At 42.0% G+C, this 22,252-nt stretch overlaps 1 protein-coding gene and 1 long non-coding RNA gene across 5 annotated transcripts in view; both read left to right on the forward strand.

Moving 5' to 3' along the window:
• LOC139988154 (probable RNA methyltransferase CG11342) overlaps positions 1–22,252 on the forward strand; it is a 43,192-nt gene that overhangs the window by 865 nt on the left and 20,075 nt on the right. For 2 of the 4 annotated variants that reach the window (XM_074111777.1, XM_074111778.1), the window contains exon 1: positions 453–559. Coding sequence is in view for 1 of the 4 variants with exons in the window: in XM_074111775.1 (XP_073967876.1) it covers positions 427–559 (133 nt within the window). In the remaining 3 variants the exon portion in view is untranslated. Of the gene's footprint in view, positions 1–426; positions 560–7,783; positions 7,913–22,252 lie in introns of those variants that run through there. The other 2 variants (XM_074111775.1, XM_074111779.1) reach the window with 2 other exon arrangements.
• LOC139988479 (uncharacterized) lies at positions 5,256–5,705 on the forward strand. Its single transcript, XR_011800133.1, has 2 exons — positions 5,256–5,371; positions 5,417–5,705. It is a non-coding gene; the product is annotated as an uncharacterized lncRNA (long non-coding RNA).

The following is a 22,252-nucleotide window of genomic DNA, read 5'->3' on the forward strand; positions in this document are numbered from 1 at the left end:
TTCGAATAGCGCGCGCGTTGGATAAAACCTGGCCTTCTTCCTGGATGACGGTCGGTCTATCTATTCACGGTTCTCGGGATTCGTCTTCCGACCAGCCGTCGTTGTTACCGTTTCTCTTTCGTCAGACAGACTACGAGAACCGAATAATTCGAGAGAAACGAAGAAACGTGGAGAGCTGAGCGGTTACGAACGAGGGAGACTGTGCGGTAAGATTTATATCCCGCGCAACGGACGGTCCAACGTTTTGGGCCGGCCCTCCGCTCAGAAACGACGGCGGCAGCAGGGCGAACAAGCACAAACCAATCGCGCCATTGTGCAGCAAACGACTAAAGCTGCGGTCGCCGCCTCGGCTTAACGCTTAACCCGACAGAATCGGTTGGTACGCGGTGGGGGAAAGAGACGTAAACGCGCATGCGTGTTTAACAGATTTACAGTGTCGGCACAAGTCCGCTGCGTTGTGCGGTGCCCTCGTGTGTTTATCGCGCTCGTATAAACGTGATTCAAATTTAGATGACAAATCACAAAGAAGGACACGTTCTTTTGTTTCGAGCTTCCTGCGGTGAGTTACCTCCTTTTTCTTAATCATCGGATGACGATACGGTTCAAGGGACTCGGATGTATCGCGTGAACGCGAAAAAGAAATTTTTTTTATCGTACGCGTTAAAGTTGTATCAGTACGGTCTTATTTTCTCCTGCATAACCTATATTGGTTGTAAATTTCACGTTTGCACATTTCAACATACGAATATGGGTTTTCTATGGTTTCAGTTACGTTACTGATTCAGCATTTCAGTTATTTAGCTCTTATACGCCTTACGGTATATCCTTCGTTTACGCTTAATTTGCATGATGATGCAATATGTGAGAAAGTTACAAAACATTGTACAATAACGACGAAAGAAAATATCGAGAAAAGTTTGTTCCTTTGGAGCATGAGATAAAAGGGCCTCGACAGCTAGAGCTGCGCTACTGGCCACATCAGTGCGTACGTGGGCATCCTAAACCGCGACACGCGGTTATACACGTAAACTTTTTGTACGTTTACAACAGACTATCCGTGACACTAATTGCTTCTACATTAGCTTTTGCGCTACTACCGCATTACGAGTTGCGTCGATCGAAATTCGTTATTGAAATTTTCCATTTTCCGATACAGAATTACGTTTCATCTTGAAAACAAAAGCAAAGAATATACATACTTATTACGTTGAAACTTTTAAGGCTAACAAGTGGGTGGGTACTTGCTACTACTGGCTCTTCTAAATTCCATATCGAATTCTCTTTTAATCGGTGAAAAGTAGTCGGCGAAGGAGCAGACACGTTGGAGGTATTCGTTTCGCATAAACGACGTGCCCTTGACCTACCTTAACGTTCCTTAGCAACCGCGGGAGGCACGCTTAAACAATCGGTGGCAACTAAGGGCACGTAACCTCACCCACGTATACTTCGCCATGACGATGACCGTGAGAAATCGTATCATCGTTGCACGTACTTTTTGCCACATACGGATACGGGTCATTTCTTGAAATACATTTAGCTTCGCGGTTTTCTTCTCTTATAGATGCGAAGAAAAATTACTAAATACGAAGACGATTTATTTGCTAATCGATAACAACGTTATTTAACAGCCTGTATTTTCATATTTTGAGATAAGAAATCTCATTATTTCCGAGGTAATTTTATTTTTACTCGATTAGTACTAAATTCAATAAATGGAATATCCACTTTTAGTCGATTTTACGTTAGTTTAAAAAAAAAAAAAATGTAATTTCTTCTCTTATAATCGATCGGAAACTATCATAGAAGCGAAAATTACCTACGAAACTTGTCACCTTGAGGATCGAATGTGTATGCGATTCTCATCTTTTTTCTCTTTTTTATCACTTTACAAGCAATTAAATTCATTTCGAAATAATACGTAATATTACACGTAATAACAGTAGAGTAAGACTTGCCAAAAAATCCAATCGGGACGAATTAAACGTTTTCTTTCGATCGTAAATACTTTTAATTCAAACTAGCTTTGCCTATTAAGGATATCGATAATAATATCCTGATTGTCTCGTTCAAGAAAAAGCTAAATACGTGTTCGGCCGCGTTATAACATACCGAAAAATGTTTATTGTAAAAGGTATATTTATGCGCGTAAATATACGCGCTGGTCCGACGAGATACGGCGGATTGCGTGGTGGATCACGGCCGGAGCCGGAGCAGGCCTTCGAATTTCCAAACGAGCTCAGGCCCCAGACCGGATATTGGCCAACATAATGCTTTTTTTTAACGCACTCGATTCTGCCACTTACGTGGGTGCCGGTTGCTTCGTTCCGCGGCTCGATGATTCAAGCCGATCCATGTATGTCAACGAAAAACACGGCGGCTCGCCGCGTTCCGGAAACGATACATCTCGATAATATACGTCGACCGTCCGATAACGTAGTTACGTAGATACGCTTTAAAAAATTTTAATTTTAATAAAAATCGTTTGGTATAAATCGAAGTTGTCCGAGCGCTCGTACGTACGAAACTCGAAAATCGTTGGACATCTTCGATTCGAAGTACCCGCGTAATCGATGCAGGCGTTCTTAATTCTTCTTTCTTAATAGTACTTAAAACGTACTCGATTTTCGATGCTTTTCTACGCTCGTCTCAAAGCGAACTGCAAAAGATGAGTAGAAAGAAATGTCAAATGGATAAGGTTCCATGTGATGGTAAGCTTTCGGCGAACTACCTTTCTGCTACCTATCCGACGGTAGAAATTCTGCAAGATTCGTTTTAAATATCCCGCGATTTAAAAGCAACGACGCGTAATCGGAAGGTTCGTGTCTACTAACATCGGTCGTCTAAACCGAGATGTTTCAATTACTTTCAATCGTGTTACGGTACTTTTATTCTCGCTACCGAATCGAAATCGCTTCAAGTTGAATAATCTGACTGTATAAACGCTGTATCCAATCCGGATAAAGATTAAGAGGAACCACAATATATATATGTATATATTAGGAAAATGTTCTTCTCCGTTCGACCATTGACTAGTTTCGCATTCTTATTTTACTTGTCGGTTTGTCATATTTACACATCAATTTAACGGCTGTTAACGACGTACGAATATACAAGCGGAGCTTAGCTTTACCAATTGAAACGTTAATCGTAGTTGATTCCCGTTTCTAGAATTTAAATTACGATTTCGGTATAAAGTATTTTCCATCGATCGCCCAACGCATTTTCGCATACGTACGTCTTCCTGTCTCTGTTTCGTCTGTTTTCTTTACCTTCGTTCGTTTCGTTTCTTAGATAAAAGGCGAAAGAACTTGCTATTTTGATCATTCCGTAAAAAACTAACGATTTACTGTAGGAAGAACGATACTCCGCTGGAGGAATCGATAACTCGGGCTCTGATAAATCAGATACGATGTTTAGAATCGTATCTACCGTAGGACGAAAGTTGTGTAAATAAAACGGCTATTAATGAATTCGGAAAGTCATCGACCAATCGTGATTGCGAAAAGTTATCGTTGATTCGAACGAGTACGCTCGACGCGCGACCTTCCTTCTTTAACAACGAATCTCTTTTTTCCCCTTCTTTCCGATACACGTACATACGTATCGACCTCGTGGAAATATTCGAAAAAACGTTCGATTGCCCGTAAAAGTCGTTAATAAAAATATTCTCGCAAATGGCAAGGTTCGTCACGAGTTACGTACAGAACGAGAAAAGTTGTCGAGCTATTTATGTCAAAATTCTTGTCGAAATTCGATCAATTAATTATCTACAAACTACTTGTTTCTGTTTATCCGGTCTACAACTCGGAAACTAAACTGATCGAAGACCGGTTAAAGAACTTTTAAAATAATATAAGATCGTTCCGCGATACTTTACACTCGCAGCATTACAATATGTAACTTGTAATTTTATCGTTAAACGTAATTATATCTCGCGAGAAATAGATAAATAGCCGTATACTTGTGTTTACGTGGTCTCGAAACCCGAAACGTACATCGTCGCAAATTCGATCCGTTTCGGCGTAAACTAACCATAACTTTGCCAAAGCAGCCGCGATTCTTCGAACAAATTAATACTCGAAATCGGCTGGATGATTCGGTGGATCGATCGATCGATCGAAATGGTAAAATCGTATTTTCGTACTACGACGGATAAAAAGTAACTCTGATCTAACGACATGTCGATCGAAACGGGATATATACTTGTAAGCGATACGTGTTCGAATTACGCGCTATAATACCGGTGAAAAGTTTTCTCTTGAAAATAACGATCGTTTCCGACCGTGTCATAAACGATAAAATCTAACACGATTCCCAAATAACTTTACAAATTTCGAAGGTATTTGGTGAGCGAACCGATAACGATTGTCCAGTATATAGGTGGAATATTGGTAGAGAATACGTGACATGTCGCAGCTTAGGTACGGCTCCTTGCGAGGCGTGTACACCGTGCACGTACCAAAAAGATTTGCTTAACCGTGATTCAATTATACCCAGGAACTTACTCATCGAATGGTATGCAATGCTGACTCGTTCTTCAAAGACAATAGGACACGATGACGAAAATATCGTGAGTATCGTCTCGATGAATCAAAAATTCGTCGAGTTTCGTAAATATTTGAAAGATTCGTGCAACACGATTGGATGATTTCCCGCGTCACGAAAAAGTTTTGTTTTGGAAAAGTACGACTAGTCGTAATTTCCTGCTACGTATTTACGCGATATCGCGTGAGATCTATTACCGATTATTACGAGTAGATAAAGCGAGTCGGATCGTTGGTTATTAGATCGTGGATGAATCAAGATTTTGCGGCATTTGAACCTTTGGTCGATCAACTGGAATGACCGAAGAACGTGACAAATCTTTATCTGTGGTTAGGTTGATGTAAAACTACACTCTCGTTGCATGCTGTCGGAGATATTTTACGAGAAATTGCGTAAGATTCGACGACATCGTTCGTAGTGTTTTTGTTTTTAATCGGTGGAGCTTAGATAAAACGCGACAGAGAGAGAGAGAGAGAGAGAGAGAGAGAGAGAGAGAGGGGGGGGGGGGGGGGAGAGAGAGAGTAAGTAACGAAACAAAGAAAAATAAGTAGCTTTCTTTTATTTTATCCTATATAACTTTTATGACGAATAGTTTACTTTGATAACAGTATAATGACAAGTCGAAGAAATTTACAAACTTTACGGTATACTAAAAGTAGGATAAATCTAAGATAAAAATTTAGAAGAGAAAACAAGAGACTAACATTTGAACGTTATATAGCAAAGTTCTTCGATCCGATTTTTTGATTCTTATAAAAATTGTATACTGCCAACTTTATACGTAATAACAGAGAGTTTCTTAAGTACGCTCGTTTCTCTTGTACATGTATATTCGCTATTTGCATTTACATTTATATATTCCCTGTGTAAGGCAACATATATATCTACGCATATATGTATTTATCGCGTAAGCTAGAATAAAAAATCGATTCGTATACCTTTCTGACTTTACAAAATATTGTATCAAATCTATAGAAAGTCGTTCCAGTAATCCTGGATATACGGAAAAATATCGCGGGATGTTTGCCAACTCTTTGTCATTTAAAAATAAAACGATGTATCGTTCTGTTTTAAAGAATATTATCGTACTTTATTGAATTTTTTCACAAAACATCTCTCGAAAGAGATAACGAAATAAAGATTATTAGGAAAAAAGAAAAGAGCCCGAGACATTCGAATCATACTTCTTGCGTACCGATTTTCAATGTTCGATATCGCGCGAAGGAAACTGTAACGAAACGACGCGCGTAACGTTACGACAGAACCTTCGTAGCGTTCTATTCCAGCTATCAAATTCTATTCGTTCTATCAAAGAAATTACGCTTTACACGGTGCAATGAATTTTCGCGCAACGTGCATTTCTCTTGTCTCGATACCGACATATATTACGAAATATCCGTGTAATCCTATTTAGAAAATCACGCTTGAACATTTTTTTCCAAATCTGCAAGCGTTTTTGCGTGGAAAATAATTATCGAAAATGGTCTGGACATTTTGTACGATTCGCGTCTTTGCCTCTCGACCGGTCGTTATTGTCAACAATTTCAAAGATAACGAATTTCGTGATCATCGTGGTTTCGCGAATTTTTACAATTTCTTTCGCAATGGCTCGTACGAACGGTGGGTCGGACCGCAGACAGCAGTCGCGCGCGGGCATTCTCATGGTAAACGAGCCGGACGTACGATTATGTTCACGGTCGAAACTATTTTTGCGGATGCCTCACGAGACGGGCCGATGCGATGGAGAGGAAAAAGTAATGACGTAGGCAATCGTTGTAAAAATTGTTACTTCCGACGACTACAAGCTGACGCGCTTTCGTCGCCCAACTTTTATAAATAACACGTGGCTCATCGAACGCAACGTTTCGATCGAAAAAGGACGAACGGAGACGCGATGTCGATGAAAAATCGTCGATTCGTGTTTCGAGATTACGTATAAGAGATTAATTTTTAAGAAGAAAGGAATAAATCGATAAATCGACGTAAATGCATTTTGCGTTAAAACGTTTGCTGCTATTTCAATTTCGTCGATTTTATCGGACGCTTTCGCGTCGCTGCTACGACGTAATGAATTTTTCGAAATATTTGTATTATTACCTTGAATGCAATTTATCGTTATCTTATGTTCATTTTATTCGATAAGTCGTTATCGCTCGATTATAAAATGCCGAAAAGTATCGCGAAAGCAGAAGAGAGATACGTCAGAAACAAACGCGAATTCAACGTCTACGAAGGAAAAGCGTACGGAAGGAGAGAGCCCGATCGCTTCGAAAAGAAGAAAGAGATCGTTACAACGCGATCGATCAACGAAAACTTCATCGAACGCGACGCTCCGATAAAATAATCTGACGCAAGACACGAACGATCTTTCTTCTTTCTTCTATCGCTCGTTAGTAACAAGAATAAGCAGGCAGATAAATTCTACGACAAAAATTACATTTTCGATCTTATCGTTATCCAATAACGTAATCGTTTAAATCGATCGCAAAAAGAAAGGAACGAATAAAACAGAATACGATTCGCAGATCTCGACTCGGAGCTAACGACTTGGAACTTTCCAGCAAATTCTCTCCGCATTTTCCCCTCTCGTTACTATGTACGAAGATACGCGAATAATTTCACGTTTTAAAAACTCTAAACTAGATTTCCACGGTATATCCGACGTTCCAATAAAAATTCATCGATCGCTCGGACAAGTAAGAGGAACGATGCTACCGACTATATATGTCTCTTCGTTTTCCACTTTTTTCTTCGTTTTACCAACAAGACCGTTTAAGATAACGCGTATTTTGTGTTATCGCTGGAAAATTATGCACGAACGTGAACCTACAAAGAACAAAGACGCGGAACGATATTCTAATTATCTTCGTGCCTGTTTCTGACCTTCGATTACAAATTTTTACCGACGACGCGCATAAAAGCGGACAATAACGATCACGGTTACGAAAGAAGTTAGGTTAAAACTTGACCAACAGCGAGACCTCTGTATCGTAAACCTTGTTGCTCGTCTATTACGCGTCTAAGATCGGCGAATTTATAATTCATAATTTTTTACACCGCTAGCGATCGAGCAATTGCCAAGGTACGACCGTTGTACGACCGATACTCGAGTTAACGACTACGATACGTTTGAGAATATTTAACTTGTTATTTTCGACATTGGTTGGCATCGCTGTTTAACGCGTACGGTATTAACCATGCCGTCTCATCGAAGAATACACTCGTGATTTTTTCGTTTGCGAACCCGTCGTCGGGACGGTCATAAATCGCGAGCAGGGAATTATCGCGAACAAAGGAGAGGAGGTTTGCAACGGTTGCACGAAATTGTGTAACGAACCGAGTACAACTTTACCACACAATATCAAAGGTCTGTTACTACGCACCTTGCCACTACGTGCGACGTAGCATGCGTCCAGACAGCGGTTGTTTAATCTTTCGTTCCACCGCGATATCGCGTCGCGTCGTTTCTTTAACGCACTAAAATTCACACCTGTCGGGCAAATTAGTATACCGTCGTTTCTGTCGTCCATCCAGTCTCGAAAGCGGTGATATCGGTTATCCGTCGCCGAACCATCCAACTACCGAACCGTTCGAAAAACTGCGATCGATAAATATAGGCACCGATACGCGAACGCGACATATGGTTCGAACAACGGAAACGTCCTTCGTCGCACGAGCGTTCGTACACTTTTATGGGGTATGTCGAACGTGGAGCGTTACAACCCGTAGATCGATGAAATTGCTTGGTAATCTATCGTAAAGTTTTCTTTCTTTCGATCAACGAAGGAAATAACGCGCGCCGCTCCAAAGCCGATCGTTCCGTGCTTCGACTACGTATTTCTTAATTTTAATATCGATATACGCGATTAGCACGGTAAATATCTGTTCGTACGAGCTCGACCTGTTTGAACGAAACTTTAGTCAGTGCGCGATTCTACGTTGACGGACGTTTGTAAAAAAAGTTGGCGAGAAAAGATGTACAGGAAAATCGTCTTAAATTTGATCTGAAATTTGATCCGAAATTCTCTTCCGTCGTTATAACGTACGATCGTGCGATAGTTTCTATACGTTTCGTCAAATATCGATTCGTTCTAATTACGTAACAGCGACTTTGCGTAACGTACTTGGTTGCCCTCTCGCTAAGTTGCCAAATTTTCCAAGCAAACTTTTATAATTTTATTTCGACTTTATCTCTACTACCGAACTACGCAGGTAGTAAACGATTACCGCAAATCCTTCTTTAAGTATCGTCCGTCGTGTCAATTACGCGATATCGACTCGTGCCGATCGTAATACCTATATCTCACTGTAGCCGCCGCTACATCGCTAAATTTTACAGATAATTAGTCGTCGGTACGTCTTCAAATCTTATAAACAATTTTTAAAAACTTTATACGCTTAAGAAATAATTTTCTTCCATCTTTTTTTCTAACGTTAAGCGTTGTATCATAAAATATCAAATGCACGACTTACGCGCGACAATACGCGGACTTTGCTATTTTACGATCGGCTTACGCGAATCTCCTTCGCGCAAGTTTTTAGATATAAATAATTTCATTTTATCTTTGCTTTGTTTTCTATTTGTTCGCGACGTATATTTGTGCTACGACGATTCCTGTAACGTTCAAACATCGATTCGATCATCCACGCGTAACATCGATTTGTATTAATTAGCGTTTCCTAAGCTGCCCAATTTCGCAAATAATTCTTCGCAATTCAGCTTGCAACTCGATCTTGCTGTTTTCTATATCTCTACGTTCGACGTAAAAGACGCCCGAAGACTTCTTTTTTTAATATCGATTCGCGCCAATTACACGAGACGCGGCGCATCGCCCCCCCCACCGTGCAAGTCGCCGAGCTTGCTTTTCGTAAGAGGGAACGACTATCGTGGTGCAACGTCTCGTTTAATCAATTCGGATTGCATCCGATTACAAAAACTGGCTTTTAGATATCCGATTCCACTGAATCGTATCGTTCTCCTTTTTCGCAACTCGGAGCGCAACATTCTGTATAAGCGGGTATCGAGTGAACGTAAATAACAAAATAACCATAAATACTAGTCTCGATCTTCCGTAAAAATCTCCGTCTTTCGCGATATTACAACGGTTATTGCGATCATCTTCGTCGACGTCGCGATACGATTACAATTCTACGTGAAAGTATAGCCAATTTATACATAGATAAATAGGTAGGTAGGTACGTACGTAGGAAATTATCAGCGATACTTCATAGGCTAGTAGCGATGATTTATAATACCAATCCCGACAACTGCCATTTCTCTTTTCCTCGATGTTTATTTGCTTTGTAATTTATTACCTATTTATTAGCCGTACCAACCTGGAGTTTTACACCGAAAGGTATTACGTGCCGTATTAGGCAGCCAATATAAAAATATTAAATATTATCGCTTCCAATAGTTTTCTTCCGTTTTCTTCCGCTTTCTTCCTTTCGCATTTTATCCGACTAAATGAATCTCGAGTACGCGATACGACGAAACACGATGCAACAGCCGAGAAGGAATTTTCATGTATCACGGGTGAACATTTTTTTACAACGAGATACTTTTGGCGAATATCGAAAATTGCATTAAGGACAGGTATATTTTTGCAAACAAAGATTGAAAGACTTTAAAGACGCTTCTGCCACGTTGAACGCGTACTATTCCCGAGAAAAACGCATTCGCGTGATGATTCGAACGTGCCTTTTCTAGTCCGCGATTGCATCACGCTGTATAACGCGTTTGTGTAACTTGGGACATATTTAGTTCGACGATGATCGTTGGACGTCGGAATATAAATCGAGATTATGACGACGATTGGGAAACTGTAATCGCGTTAACGAATCGGACACGAAGAATCGTTAGCTTGGAAAACCAGTAGATCGATGGAACGCGGTCGTAACGTCGGTATTGCCAACGATTGCCTCGTATTATGCGCGTTACGCTTATAAGATGCTAATCGAACTTTAACGATACTCGCCCAAACGAGCTCGTTATACGCGTCGCTGAATTTATCTTAAAACGTATAACGAAACGGCAAAGGTAACAACATTTACCTCCCCCCTTAACAAAATACATCGATATCGAATTCTCTGCGTGGATTACAATTTTATAAAATCCAAATGTTCCATCGTATTTCCGAATTTTATCCGTTATCTACGAACGAAAGCGAAACAAGTAGTTCGGAGAGTCGAAATATTCAAGTAGAAAATAAATACATAGGCTCAAATGATGCGCGTTAAAGCAAGTTTCGCGGGACGACCGATAAGGCGCGTGATATCGCCGGAAACGAAGCCTCGTAGCACGGCCAGGGATTTCCTGTGTACGTTCTTTCTCCTGACGCGCGGACGAACCTCCATCGAGGGCAGATAACAGTCGTGGCACACCATTTCCTTGCCAGCGAGTCTCGAACCATCGCTTACGAGCTTGGTCACCATCGATGCCTCGTTCGACAAATTTTTCTCGGTTTCTTGCGAGTAGTAGCGGCGTTCGAACACGTCGAAACGAACGAGAGTTAACGAGTGCGTACGAGATTCTCATACTCATGGTCTAGAAATTGATCTTTTCGCCTGTCTTTAGAAAAAGTCTCGACGTAATCGATTGATTTTTGGAACATAACGATAGAACGTCGTTTCCATATTTACGTAATAACACATAGCATTTGCGTAATAGGTTCTTTGATGTTAAAAAATAAAAAGATCTTGGAAGGCCAGTCCTCCGTTTATTCCCTTTATTTCTTCCGATGGTAAAATAAAGACGATGGAAGGATAGATACGAGCGAGTATATTCAAATATACGCGTAACCTTCTAATTTACCTACGATACGATGGACGAATTTTCCGAACAAGCCGATACGTAGAATGCCTTTAAAGCGAAACATGGTGACGGCGGAAGTCGGGGCTGCGACCGCCGTCTTAATCGAGCGAACGTGACCATTTTCAAGTCCATGACTCGCAAAGACACGTCTCGAGGCTGTAACGCAACCTCGACGGTTTAGGGGTCATACAAGCAAGTATCTTTATCGCGATTACTCTTTGAATATCGATTAAGGCCCGGAGTCCTCGATGACCCTCCTTTGGTTAACCGTTAGGCGTTTGGTGATCGATGATTAACGAACGAGACTACCTGAACTGGTCGTAAAACGCACAGGGTTAAGCAAACGTTTAATTATAGAAAGATGCGACGTTTCCGGTGTTTTCACGGAAACTCGATCGAGTAATTAAAAGAGAAACAGGTTGTTTCAATCGTAGAACGGTAGTTGGAATCGTTAGATTCGATCTTGTCGAGTATATATACTATATATGTACGTCTGTGTGTACAACGTATTCGAATATAGCGTGGCGCGTCGTTAAATCGATCTTAACGAACATAATTTGTTGGCATATTTTGAGTTAGAAAGCGTACATAGTTAAAAACTACTTTTGTACCGATCTTCTTTATATCTTCGGTTTCTTATACCATAATCGTATAGGAATATCTATTCCAGCCGAGATCCTTTACGAAATTTTTCAATCGAGACAAACGTCCCGTATAGCGCGTACGCGTCTTGTCCACGATTCAACTACTTGACTAAGGTAAACCACTATGCGCGAACGAACGTAACAAGTTTTGTATCGTTGTTGCAAGGGAGCCGAATACGGAGTCGAAAATCATTCTGTGGAACGAAAACGGGAAACGTACGAAATTAAAAGGAAAATACACGTTCTTGTTTGACGGTGAGTACGTATGTACACGCATTCGAATCGTCCAGAGATCAACGGTCTTTTCTTTTCTCGAAACAAACTCTCTCGGTGAAAGATCGCGCGTGACCTCGTCAACGACACACAACAAGTTGCAAAACCAACTAATATCGCGATTCGTTATCGGTTAACAGCGAAGGAGATAGTTGCGCGATTCCAACGAAAAATGCGATCGCTCGAACCATCGTGGACGTTGCCTCGCGATGATACGTGCTAGACGTTCCAAAGAAAAAAAAACTTACCTGATAAGCCGATAAGTTTATGTTTTCTGACAGGGACAAAGGAAGATACGCGACCAAGTAAACGAAAAACTTTTTAACCGCTTATCTTTCCATCCTTCGAAAATTCATCGACGTCGAAAAGACGAGAAAGATCGAGGTGTCGCAACGTTGCCTCCGACTCGACGAGCACGTAACTACGCAACGACCATTACGATCGACTTTGCTCTAACGCGTTATACTTCGCTTGCTCTGCCATTTCACGCGTATCGGTGCTTCAAAGCGTCAATTTCTTTGATTTATTTGGCTTATTCGATACTGGTAGCTACGAACGGGTCGATGATTCTTCGAAGTTTCTTGATCTCCGCGTCTTAATCTCCGCGTACGAATTATTTCTAGAACGTAATAAGATGGATCCTCGTTGCTCGATCGTTGATTAATTTCGTTATCGGTTACGTCAGAACGAACCTTATTCTTTCTTCCAATACCTACGTATCGCGACGGCGTTCCGTTCAAAACGGTAATAAGTGGAAAATCACAACTCGCCAAATTTTAAGAGTACGTCGACGGATTTGGAATAGGATTTTTGAATCAAAGCATGACACGACTTTACTGCGCTGTATTTTCGATCGATTCCCGTCGAAAAATATTGCAAACGTGCAAAGAGCTTTCGGAAGTCTGATCGACGCGAAGATCGCGGAGAAGCGAAGCAGATACGATCTCGCTTGCCGACCATTACGGCTTATGGCCACGCGGCAGCCGTGTACCTTGGTGTAGGCAGTCCAAGGAAGGACGGATCTTGAAAGCTCGCGAACGACCTCGCTCGAGCTGGATCGTCGCGTTTGACAATGGCGGACGAAGCCGTTCACCGTAACTATTCGCGCACTTGGAAGCGACCGCGCTTAGGTCTTCAATTTCAAAAATACGATTCTCGGCAGATACGGCATCGCTATTCCGAATCGGATGCCGATTTCGCGCATCCCTCGATGGAATCATCTCGATCGCCGGCGATACCCTTCGTACGTTTCGTTCGGGATACGTTGGACGACGGTGTAGCGCACTTGCTAGATTTGACGTTCGATATTTCGTAATTAAGAATTATTGAGAACGTTATACGATTACCCTACCTACCGATCCTACCGATGTAGGATCACGGCTTCGAAACGAATACGATATATTTCGATACTCGTAACAGAAAGCGAAAGCCCTTTTCGCAGATCGATCGACTGCGCTTCGCCGACCCTTCGGTACGATCAAAAGTCAGCGGATAAATAGCAACGCAGCTTATCATCTGCGGTAAAACTAGTTTAAAACGAGTTTGTATTTTAACTGCAAGTCAATCGTGATAAGTTTTAATAGCAGTGGTAGTTATCGTCTTAAATAAAATTAGAATTTATATTTTAATTCGTAATTACGTACGTACGTGTATGGATCGAGGTCACGGTTTTTATAAGAGAAAATCTTTCTCTTGTACGTATCTATGTACGTGTTAATGTCGCGTAATTCCCGATTACGATATTTATCAAACACCGCCTCTGCCTAACGATTTTGCTGATATTTTTAAATTAAATTCTTCAAACGTCTCTTCTCGCCTGTATTTCACACGGTGGTTGGTTATCGTACAATTACTGTGCGATAATACTATGCGAAGAACGAATAAATCTTAAAGTTGAAAAGGAGATACCTGCGTCTAATTCTACGCGTGTTTTTAATTCGTACTACGGTATTTTTTTCGACGAATTAAAGGCCATCGATTATCCGTGACAATGCGTTTTTCGCACAAGACGGTGTATCGTCTCTCGATTTAGCTATGTCGTATCAACGTCGTATCGGTGTCAAATCCCTGTGAAATCTGTGTCGCTTTGACCTTTAGTCCAATCTTATCGTAACAATACTACCGTTAGAACGAGCGATAAATTTCAAATCGATACTATTTAATATTATTAGAATATTATTACGACAAAGGTTTTATTATTAAAATTAGAAGGTTAAAGTACGTAACGTTGATATTAAAATATGTTTCGTTGATTTTAACGTTACTTGACGCGAATCAACGTTAGTTAAAAAGTTTACAGATTTCTAGCAACGACGCGGTATTCCTAACAACTTCGAAGGCGAATTCGATAAATACGCGAGAGAATTAGAAATTCCATTTCATAAATCGAATAAATTAATAAATAATTTAAGCCAATACCAGATAACAATTTTTACAGCGAACGTTTTTTTACGTTAAATCTGAGATAAGAAGCGCTATAAGCGTTTATAGCGCTGTAACATACCAGTGCTTGTTTGTTCGCACGCGCGCGCATCCGAGACATAGCGACACAAATCTGTGTTCGTTCCATGGATGGAGATCGATGAAAAAGTATCGCTGTAGAGCCTGCATTGCGCAAAATGTACCTACGTTCGGGAACCGTTCCCTTCGAAAAGCACGGGATATCGCTTCTTGCGAATTCGCTAGAAAAACTCTTTGACGTTTCTTCTCTGGAAACGCGATGACGTAGCGGTAAAGTTATTAGACGCTTTGTTCGGTTCGTGCATTCGGAATTCACGAATTTTGAACGTAGGAAAATTGGAGAATATAGCGGTATAGAGAGATATAAAAGCTGCGTTCGGATCGGCAGTAGGAAAATTCGTTTCTCCCACTTTGTATTTAAATTATTAATTTGATATTCTATTTACGTCCAGCGAGAAGATTCAAGGTAACCGAACGTTAATTCGAGTTTTTCGACGGAGACGCGTTCTTTTCTCGTGCAATGGAACGATCGCGAGTACGCCAAATACAAATATATACCTGAATAGTTCGATCGCTTAAACAGAGTCTCCTTCAAAGACTTACAGATAAACTGCGACACGTTGATTCGTAAATTCGCGTAGGAATAACGCTTTCGTTTGGTTTACTTGTAAAACATAACAGTAACGATACGTACTTTGCTGAAGTCTTGTCGTTATTCGTGTTTTTTCTACGTTTAAACTCGTCGTTGCGTTACACGCACGTATATCTTTTTCGATATATTTTTGATCCTGAAAGACGGAAAATATAAACGGCCGCTACACAAGTGTATATAGCTTATCGTATCCGAAATAAATTTTTATCTACGTATATGTACGTGACACGTGGCAAATTTCAGGCGGTAGGTCGATGAAACGCACAACTTTTTTTTAATTACAATCGCTATAGTTGTATGATGGCCGGAAAAAAAGAAGGGAGCGAGAAACACAAAGGATTAATCGGTAATGGCAATAGTAAAAGTAATACGATCGAGAGAAAGTCGGGAAAAAACGAAGAAAAATTAACGAGCCAGCCCTTCGCAATTTCACTTTCGGGTTAATCGACAATGGATAAAAGGCGAACGATCGTTATATTTGTAAGCGAGATCGTTGGCCGTTACTCGGCAAAGGTCGAAGAATGCGAACTCGCGAGGAGCCTTTTAATACGCGACCGATAAGGGCCCAGTAGTTCCAAGAACGATTATTATTGTTTCGATTCTTCTTATTTCATTCGGAGAGAAGAATCGCGGCGTATTCGTCTTACGAAAGATTTCGATTGGACGGTCCGTTGCGAAACGACGCGCCTGATATAACTCGGCGTTACACCGTGAAACGACGAGTTTCGGAAATCCAGCTACCAACGCGATTTTCTATCTCGTCACGAGTACACGAGAATACTCTGATTCCACGGGCGTGAAGTATAGACAACGAGGAGAAACGGAAACGAAGAGACAAACGGGCTCTGAAAAGTTTGCCGTCCGAGTTTTTAATCGTCCGGATAAACGTCAAAAAGATATAGCGATGGAACCTGCCAACGTCCTGATCGCTTTTCCCGAAAACCTTGGCGAGGGTATTCGAGTCGGTACGTCGATATCGACGCGCCCTCGGACCACCGGTGATGCTAGAACGCTACTGCTGTCTCTGTCGTTTCCGATGGCACTCGCGCCAGCGGAAGCTGGCGGGAGCAGTACGCTCACTCGCGATCGATGGTCCGTTGTATCCAATAGCGTGTCTTTATTTCCAACTAAATGAAACTCGAAAACCTCTACGTGTATTTTTCTCAATCGCTGAAAAAAAAAAAAAAAAAAAGAAACGCTATCGCGAGAACGAGAAACACGCGTTTCGTAGGATGTCTGTTTAAAAAATCGAAACGTTCGAAAACATTTCCCGTCGTATTTCATATCTTACAGCGTCGGTGTAAAAGATACGAAGAGTATCGGATTATTCGTTTAACTTAAACGTTGTAGTTAATTTTCGCTTGCATCGTAGACGACAAGTTGATAGCTGCGTTGTTGCTGAAACGCATCCGTCCGCACACGGTTAATTCGCGCAACGTACACGTACCTGACAAGCGGATACGAGCGTCTCGTGTTCGTGACACGAATAAGTGGTACGAATTTGCGTATCCGGAATGGATACGACGATTCGCGAGATACACCGCGAAACAGCCTACGCATCCTGCAACGCGGAGGAATACCGGTCTAAAGTCCGGGACGGGCAGTAGACGAAAAATTCAGGAACCGGTTCGCCGGCATTTTCGCTCGTGTCCAGGGCACGTTCGCGAAAGGATAAATAGTCAAAGGGAGAAGCGAGCAGGAAAAGGAAGAAAGTATAGGAACGGATAAAACGCGCCTGTTTCTCCAGCGATGGGAACGAGACGCTTCGAATCGTTCTGCGAGTCTCGAATTCTGCGAACAATGCACTTTCGAACGAAGGATGACCGCGCGTTTATTGTCCGACGAGATCCGGACTACGTCGAGTCCTCTTAATCGTCGATTCACGCAGTTTTCAATTTGAGAAAAACGAAAGAATCGTCGGTTGCGTGGAAAGATCGATGCCGATCCCTAGCGAGTTTCGGTCGAAGCAGAGGAGATAACTTGGAGGCGAAGGTCTCGAGACGGAGGAGAATAGGGACGAAGGAACTTGAGCAAGGATACACGGATCCTCCCACGCGTAAGCGGTGCTCGCGAACAACGGAAAGGCGGTACCGAGATAACAGCGACAGATATCCCGCCGGTTCGTCCCGCAATGGATATCCGTGACTTCCAGTTATCGATCCGGGAACCGCTCCATGCTCCTATATGTTGTTTTCTCCTTCCACGATCGTGCTTTCTCCCGCGGACTTTGGGGAAAAGCGTTCCTTTATCCCGCAGCGGATCTGTGGCCTTTTCGAACCACGGACACCTGCTTTCTCTGCCTTTGATCCCGACACGATACGCTCGACCATCGTTTTTCGTAATTCGCAGCTCGTCTTCTCCCGATATTTCACGGAACATTGTGAAACCTTTTGCCAAGCCTGTTACGCTATATCGGCGTTTGTTGATCGTCCATGGTGTTACGGCGTAGTCGATGCATCGGACGTAAATACGTTCTCGAAAGACTCGAGCCCCGTTCGGATCGATCGAGTCGTTCGAACGTAAGCGATTTGAATTCGATCCGTTCGAAACGACGTATTATTTTTTCACGTTTCCACGTCTATCCTCGTTTGTCGAGTCAGGCTGCGTCTAGGCCAAAGTTGTTCGCGAACAGCAAAAGTATCGAATCGCCTCGGTTGGAGCGAGCGGATTCGCAAACAGCATGGAAATCGGAAGCAAACAGCTAGAAATCCGCCGTTTACCGAGATTCCGTAAACTTTTACGCGCTGCTCGTAAAACATCCCCAACCCCAACGGACACGGTGGTGTCCGGAGAGATGGATTTCCGAGCGGATACGAACAACGTTTTACGCGAGCATCGCACGCTACGAGAAGGGCGCGCGTTCTTCGCAAAGAGGAATTAATTTTTCACGCTGTTATTTCCCGATATACGAAGGTAAAATTAGACGGAATCGTATATATCTTTCTTCGCAGGATTCGACGATACTTTCGTACGTACCATCGACTTCGATTCGCTATCTTTAAATTTATCTTCATCTTCGAGTCTATCGATTCTTTCGATTCTTTCGATTACGCAGAAACATTGTTGGACGATGTTGTTTCCGTCTCGAGTGCCACGTGTTGAACGTTGCCTCTCGAAACAGATACGAACAGTTGGTGTCAGCAACTTATCGTTGCATTTACTTATCTTTCCGTCCTTCTTTCTCCGTCAAAACTAATAAATATCAGTAAGTATCTCTTTCAAGAGGCAACGTTCGATACGTGACACCAGCGAGGAGCGAAAAGATCGTCAACTGCTGACGAAACGTCGAAATTCTTTCCCTTCTGAACGTTGAACGAAGCATGCTTAAACGTAACAGCGTTAAACGTTGGATAATCGTAAAAATTATACGAAATTAATTTACACAAAGACAAAGCGTCTTGGTAGAGAAAATTATCGACGATCTAAAACGCGTTACTTCGTGCGATCGCGAAACGTTTTACAACGTAAACTCGTTTATCGTAATTTCGTTGACTCGGCGCTTTAATTTTTTCAATTACGATTGTTTCTTTCTCGCAAACAGGCGTACACGCATCTTCGTTATTATCGATAATTTTATCAATATTGCCCGTCACACGACCAAACTATCACGATCTATAAGTTTGCGGTATAAAACGATTTTTCGTAACTCTGAGAATTTTTTTATCCGATGCTACGCGTTGTTACTTTCGACCTCGTTCTACCCTACTGAAAAACGTTCTGTCAGAAAGAAATCGCGCGTCGAAGAACACCGTTACGAGTCTTCCCGAAAACGATACGGCAAGGTAAATATTTTCTCCGCGTTCTCGGCATACGTTCGGAACAGGCAAACTCTTGGGATTTGTAGCGAGGCTGAAGGTAATACGCCACGTGCGCCGATGCGTCTTCCCCGGTGACATCGCTCGCACGCGTTTCCACGAGGTTGCGGTTAAACCGAAGCGAAACAAATCGGATCTCCCGTTCGCTTTCCTCGTTCGTCAGCATCCTCTTCCTCGTCCGGTTTCCCCCAGGCAGCTGCTCGGGTGCGTAACGGAAAATAGACATCAGAACCGGGCAGGATGCGCGTATCCTTTCGAAAATCCGTTTTACGACAAACGTTCCTTTATATTACGATCCGTTATATCGTTGTTCGCTGCAGGTACAGCGATCGTTACCAAACTCGTTGAAAAACGATACGTTTCACTTTGTTGCTGCAACCTTTTTTCTACGCTTTTATTTTATTTCATTTTTACGTTTTTCACCGTGCAATTTTTCGTTATATACATATACGTATATATCTCTCTCTATATATATATCGTTATTTATCGCCAGAAAATCTTTCAGTTTCCAGCCGATGCTCCATGTTTTTCGTATTTTTTTTATGTTCCGATCGTGTTGAAACATCGCGTTATTATTCATCATATTATTATATTTATATTATTTCGTTGGACGAGCAATTTATTTCCCCGCTCTATCGTCTCGCGTTATCTTGCAATTACAAATATCGATCGATCGTGGATGAAACGTCGAATGCGATTCGAATCGGAGAAAGTTAAATGTTAAAACGCCGTATCGAAATTGCCCGCTTTTCGTCGAAGGAAAACTCGATAGATCTCTCTATCTATTCAAGTGTTTGTACGTACTACGCGACAGTTTCCCTATTATAAAAAAAGAGAAGAAAAAAAAGAAAAAAAAAAATCGTGAGACAAAGAGTTAGGACGAATCGCGTTAAAAGTAATTCCCGTCTGAAAAGTCCCTCTTTGCGAAGGTTTTCTCGTATCGAGAAACGTCGTTGAAAAATTCCAAGCAAGATTCGCTGGGAATCCATTCTCGTCCCGTAAACTTACCGTCATAACGGAACTGGATCGTGATTTCACGTTCTTACGTAAATATCATTGTACCAATGGTAACGCGTTTGTGACGTTGCCTCGATCGAACGTCGACCATTGCACTCGAACAGGCGGAAACTATCGCTACGGTATGCGTTCACCGATTCATAGTCGACAATAAACGTTACTTTATCATAAGCACGCGAATCTATACAACTATTTTATCGGTAACGGTCATCGGGATTGCATCAGATCGTCGTTTCGAGGAAAAGTACACGCGAGAAGCGAAAAACGTAGGTAAAAGCTATCGTTGGACGTGGATCGCGCGCTTGTCTAGGGAGGAACGACTCCGTTCCATCGATCGCTAATCATCGATACGAGTATATCGATTACGTGTCTGGTGACACGTGGCGAATACCAGGAATAAATTCCTCGATTTCGGTCTTCGTTCCGTGGAACGGACGAGTCGGTTCTTATCGATATCGAAAGAAACTTTTTTTTTTCTCGGTTTAATCGGTTACGATTATCGAATCTGACGATTTTTGGTAAGAATTGCATGCGTTTTACCGCGTTTATTTTGCCACTAGTTACTTCGCTACAAATCTGTTATCTCGTTCGTATGTTATTCGCGCCTTGCGACGTAAAGTATCCGTGTTTGAAACGTTTGTCCGAAAGCTAGGTAAAACGGAGAATTTCACGATCGATGATCGAAATCGAAACACGTTCGAAAGGCTTTTCCAAAAGATACGTACTTGATCGTAATATTTTCAAAAGACGACCGAGCTGTCGATAGCGGCTGTTGCTACATGGTATATATGTCGTTGTGGACCGAGGAAGAAGAAGCATCGGATGCGAGGACGGACGCGTTTGAAAATCAGCAGCAGGCCGATATCGCCCGTGGCGGATAGTCTGGCTCGCCGAGACTGACAATGAACGCTCGATTCGTCGATTTTCGAGGACGCTTCTCCGAGGGGAACGAGCGAAGCGACAGTCACGAGAGAATGCCGACCTCGACTCGAGGTTCGCATTGCCGTGTCTTTCGCAGCGCCATCCCCACCGCTCGCGTTGTTTACAGCTCGCTTCAGGAACACCAGCCGATGCAACGTTTAAATATATACCACGCATCCAACGAGCAACGCTTTTCACACCTACGTGCGTATGACAAATGACGCAACGGAGCGACAAAATCTGATCGCTTACGTGCTTTCATTTGCGCAATTATTAGGCAACATTGCGATATCGACAAGGGAAATAGCAGCCATTTGGATTTCTTTCGTACGCAAGGTGTTTCAGCGTTGTGAGATGCTGGTTCGATCAACGCGGTCATCGCGCAAATACGTCTGTTCGCGCGACGCCAGCTCAAAATTTTCACCTCTCTGATTACAGTTTCATTACGCGTATATATAACGTATAACGAAGATAAGAAAGGAACGACTACGAACGAGTAGGCAGGTGCCACCGTATGGAAAAGTAAAGTTTATTCGTGCGAGCCTCGCGTTTTACAGAATCCACTTGAAATACGTATTTGCTTCGTAAACTCGTATTTCGAAGAAGCTGCCAACTTTCGGATATTTAGAAAAATTAAATCTAAAAGCCAGCTGGTTACCACGATAAAAATGTCGTAACCGCTCGATAATTCTCGATATTCTACTTAATAAAAACAGCGTCACGATCAGAGATACGCTAAATTTAGAGTACTAACCGTAACTAATCCCAACTACTGACTCTACTTTTAACGGTAAACGATATTTTATTAAAGATTTTCAAAATGCATATATACGTTCGTCGTTTCTGGTTACGCGTTTTTCGCCTCTTAGCAAGACGCTAACGTTTTCGAGTTTGTTGTTCGCTTTGTTTTTCCACGGTTTAAAACGAGATCGAGAGAGCGTTTTCGATCGATTCTCTTTACTACTTTAGGAAATTAGCCAATAGGAAATTATTCGTCGGTTGTTTGCGATTCGGTGACTAGTAGTAGACTAGTACTATAGAGGAATGCGCGAAAAGTTAAACGACGAAAAGCAACAAAGGAAACTGAACGTCATAGATACGCGTATAGTAA

This window comes from Bombus fervidus, chromosome 6, assembly GCF_041682495.2.
Source record: "Bombus fervidus isolate BK054 chromosome 6, iyBomFerv1, whole genome shotgun sequence".
In the NCBI taxonomy this organism is placed as follows: Eukaryota; Metazoa; Arthropoda; class Insecta; order Hymenoptera; family Apidae; genus Bombus; species Bombus fervidus.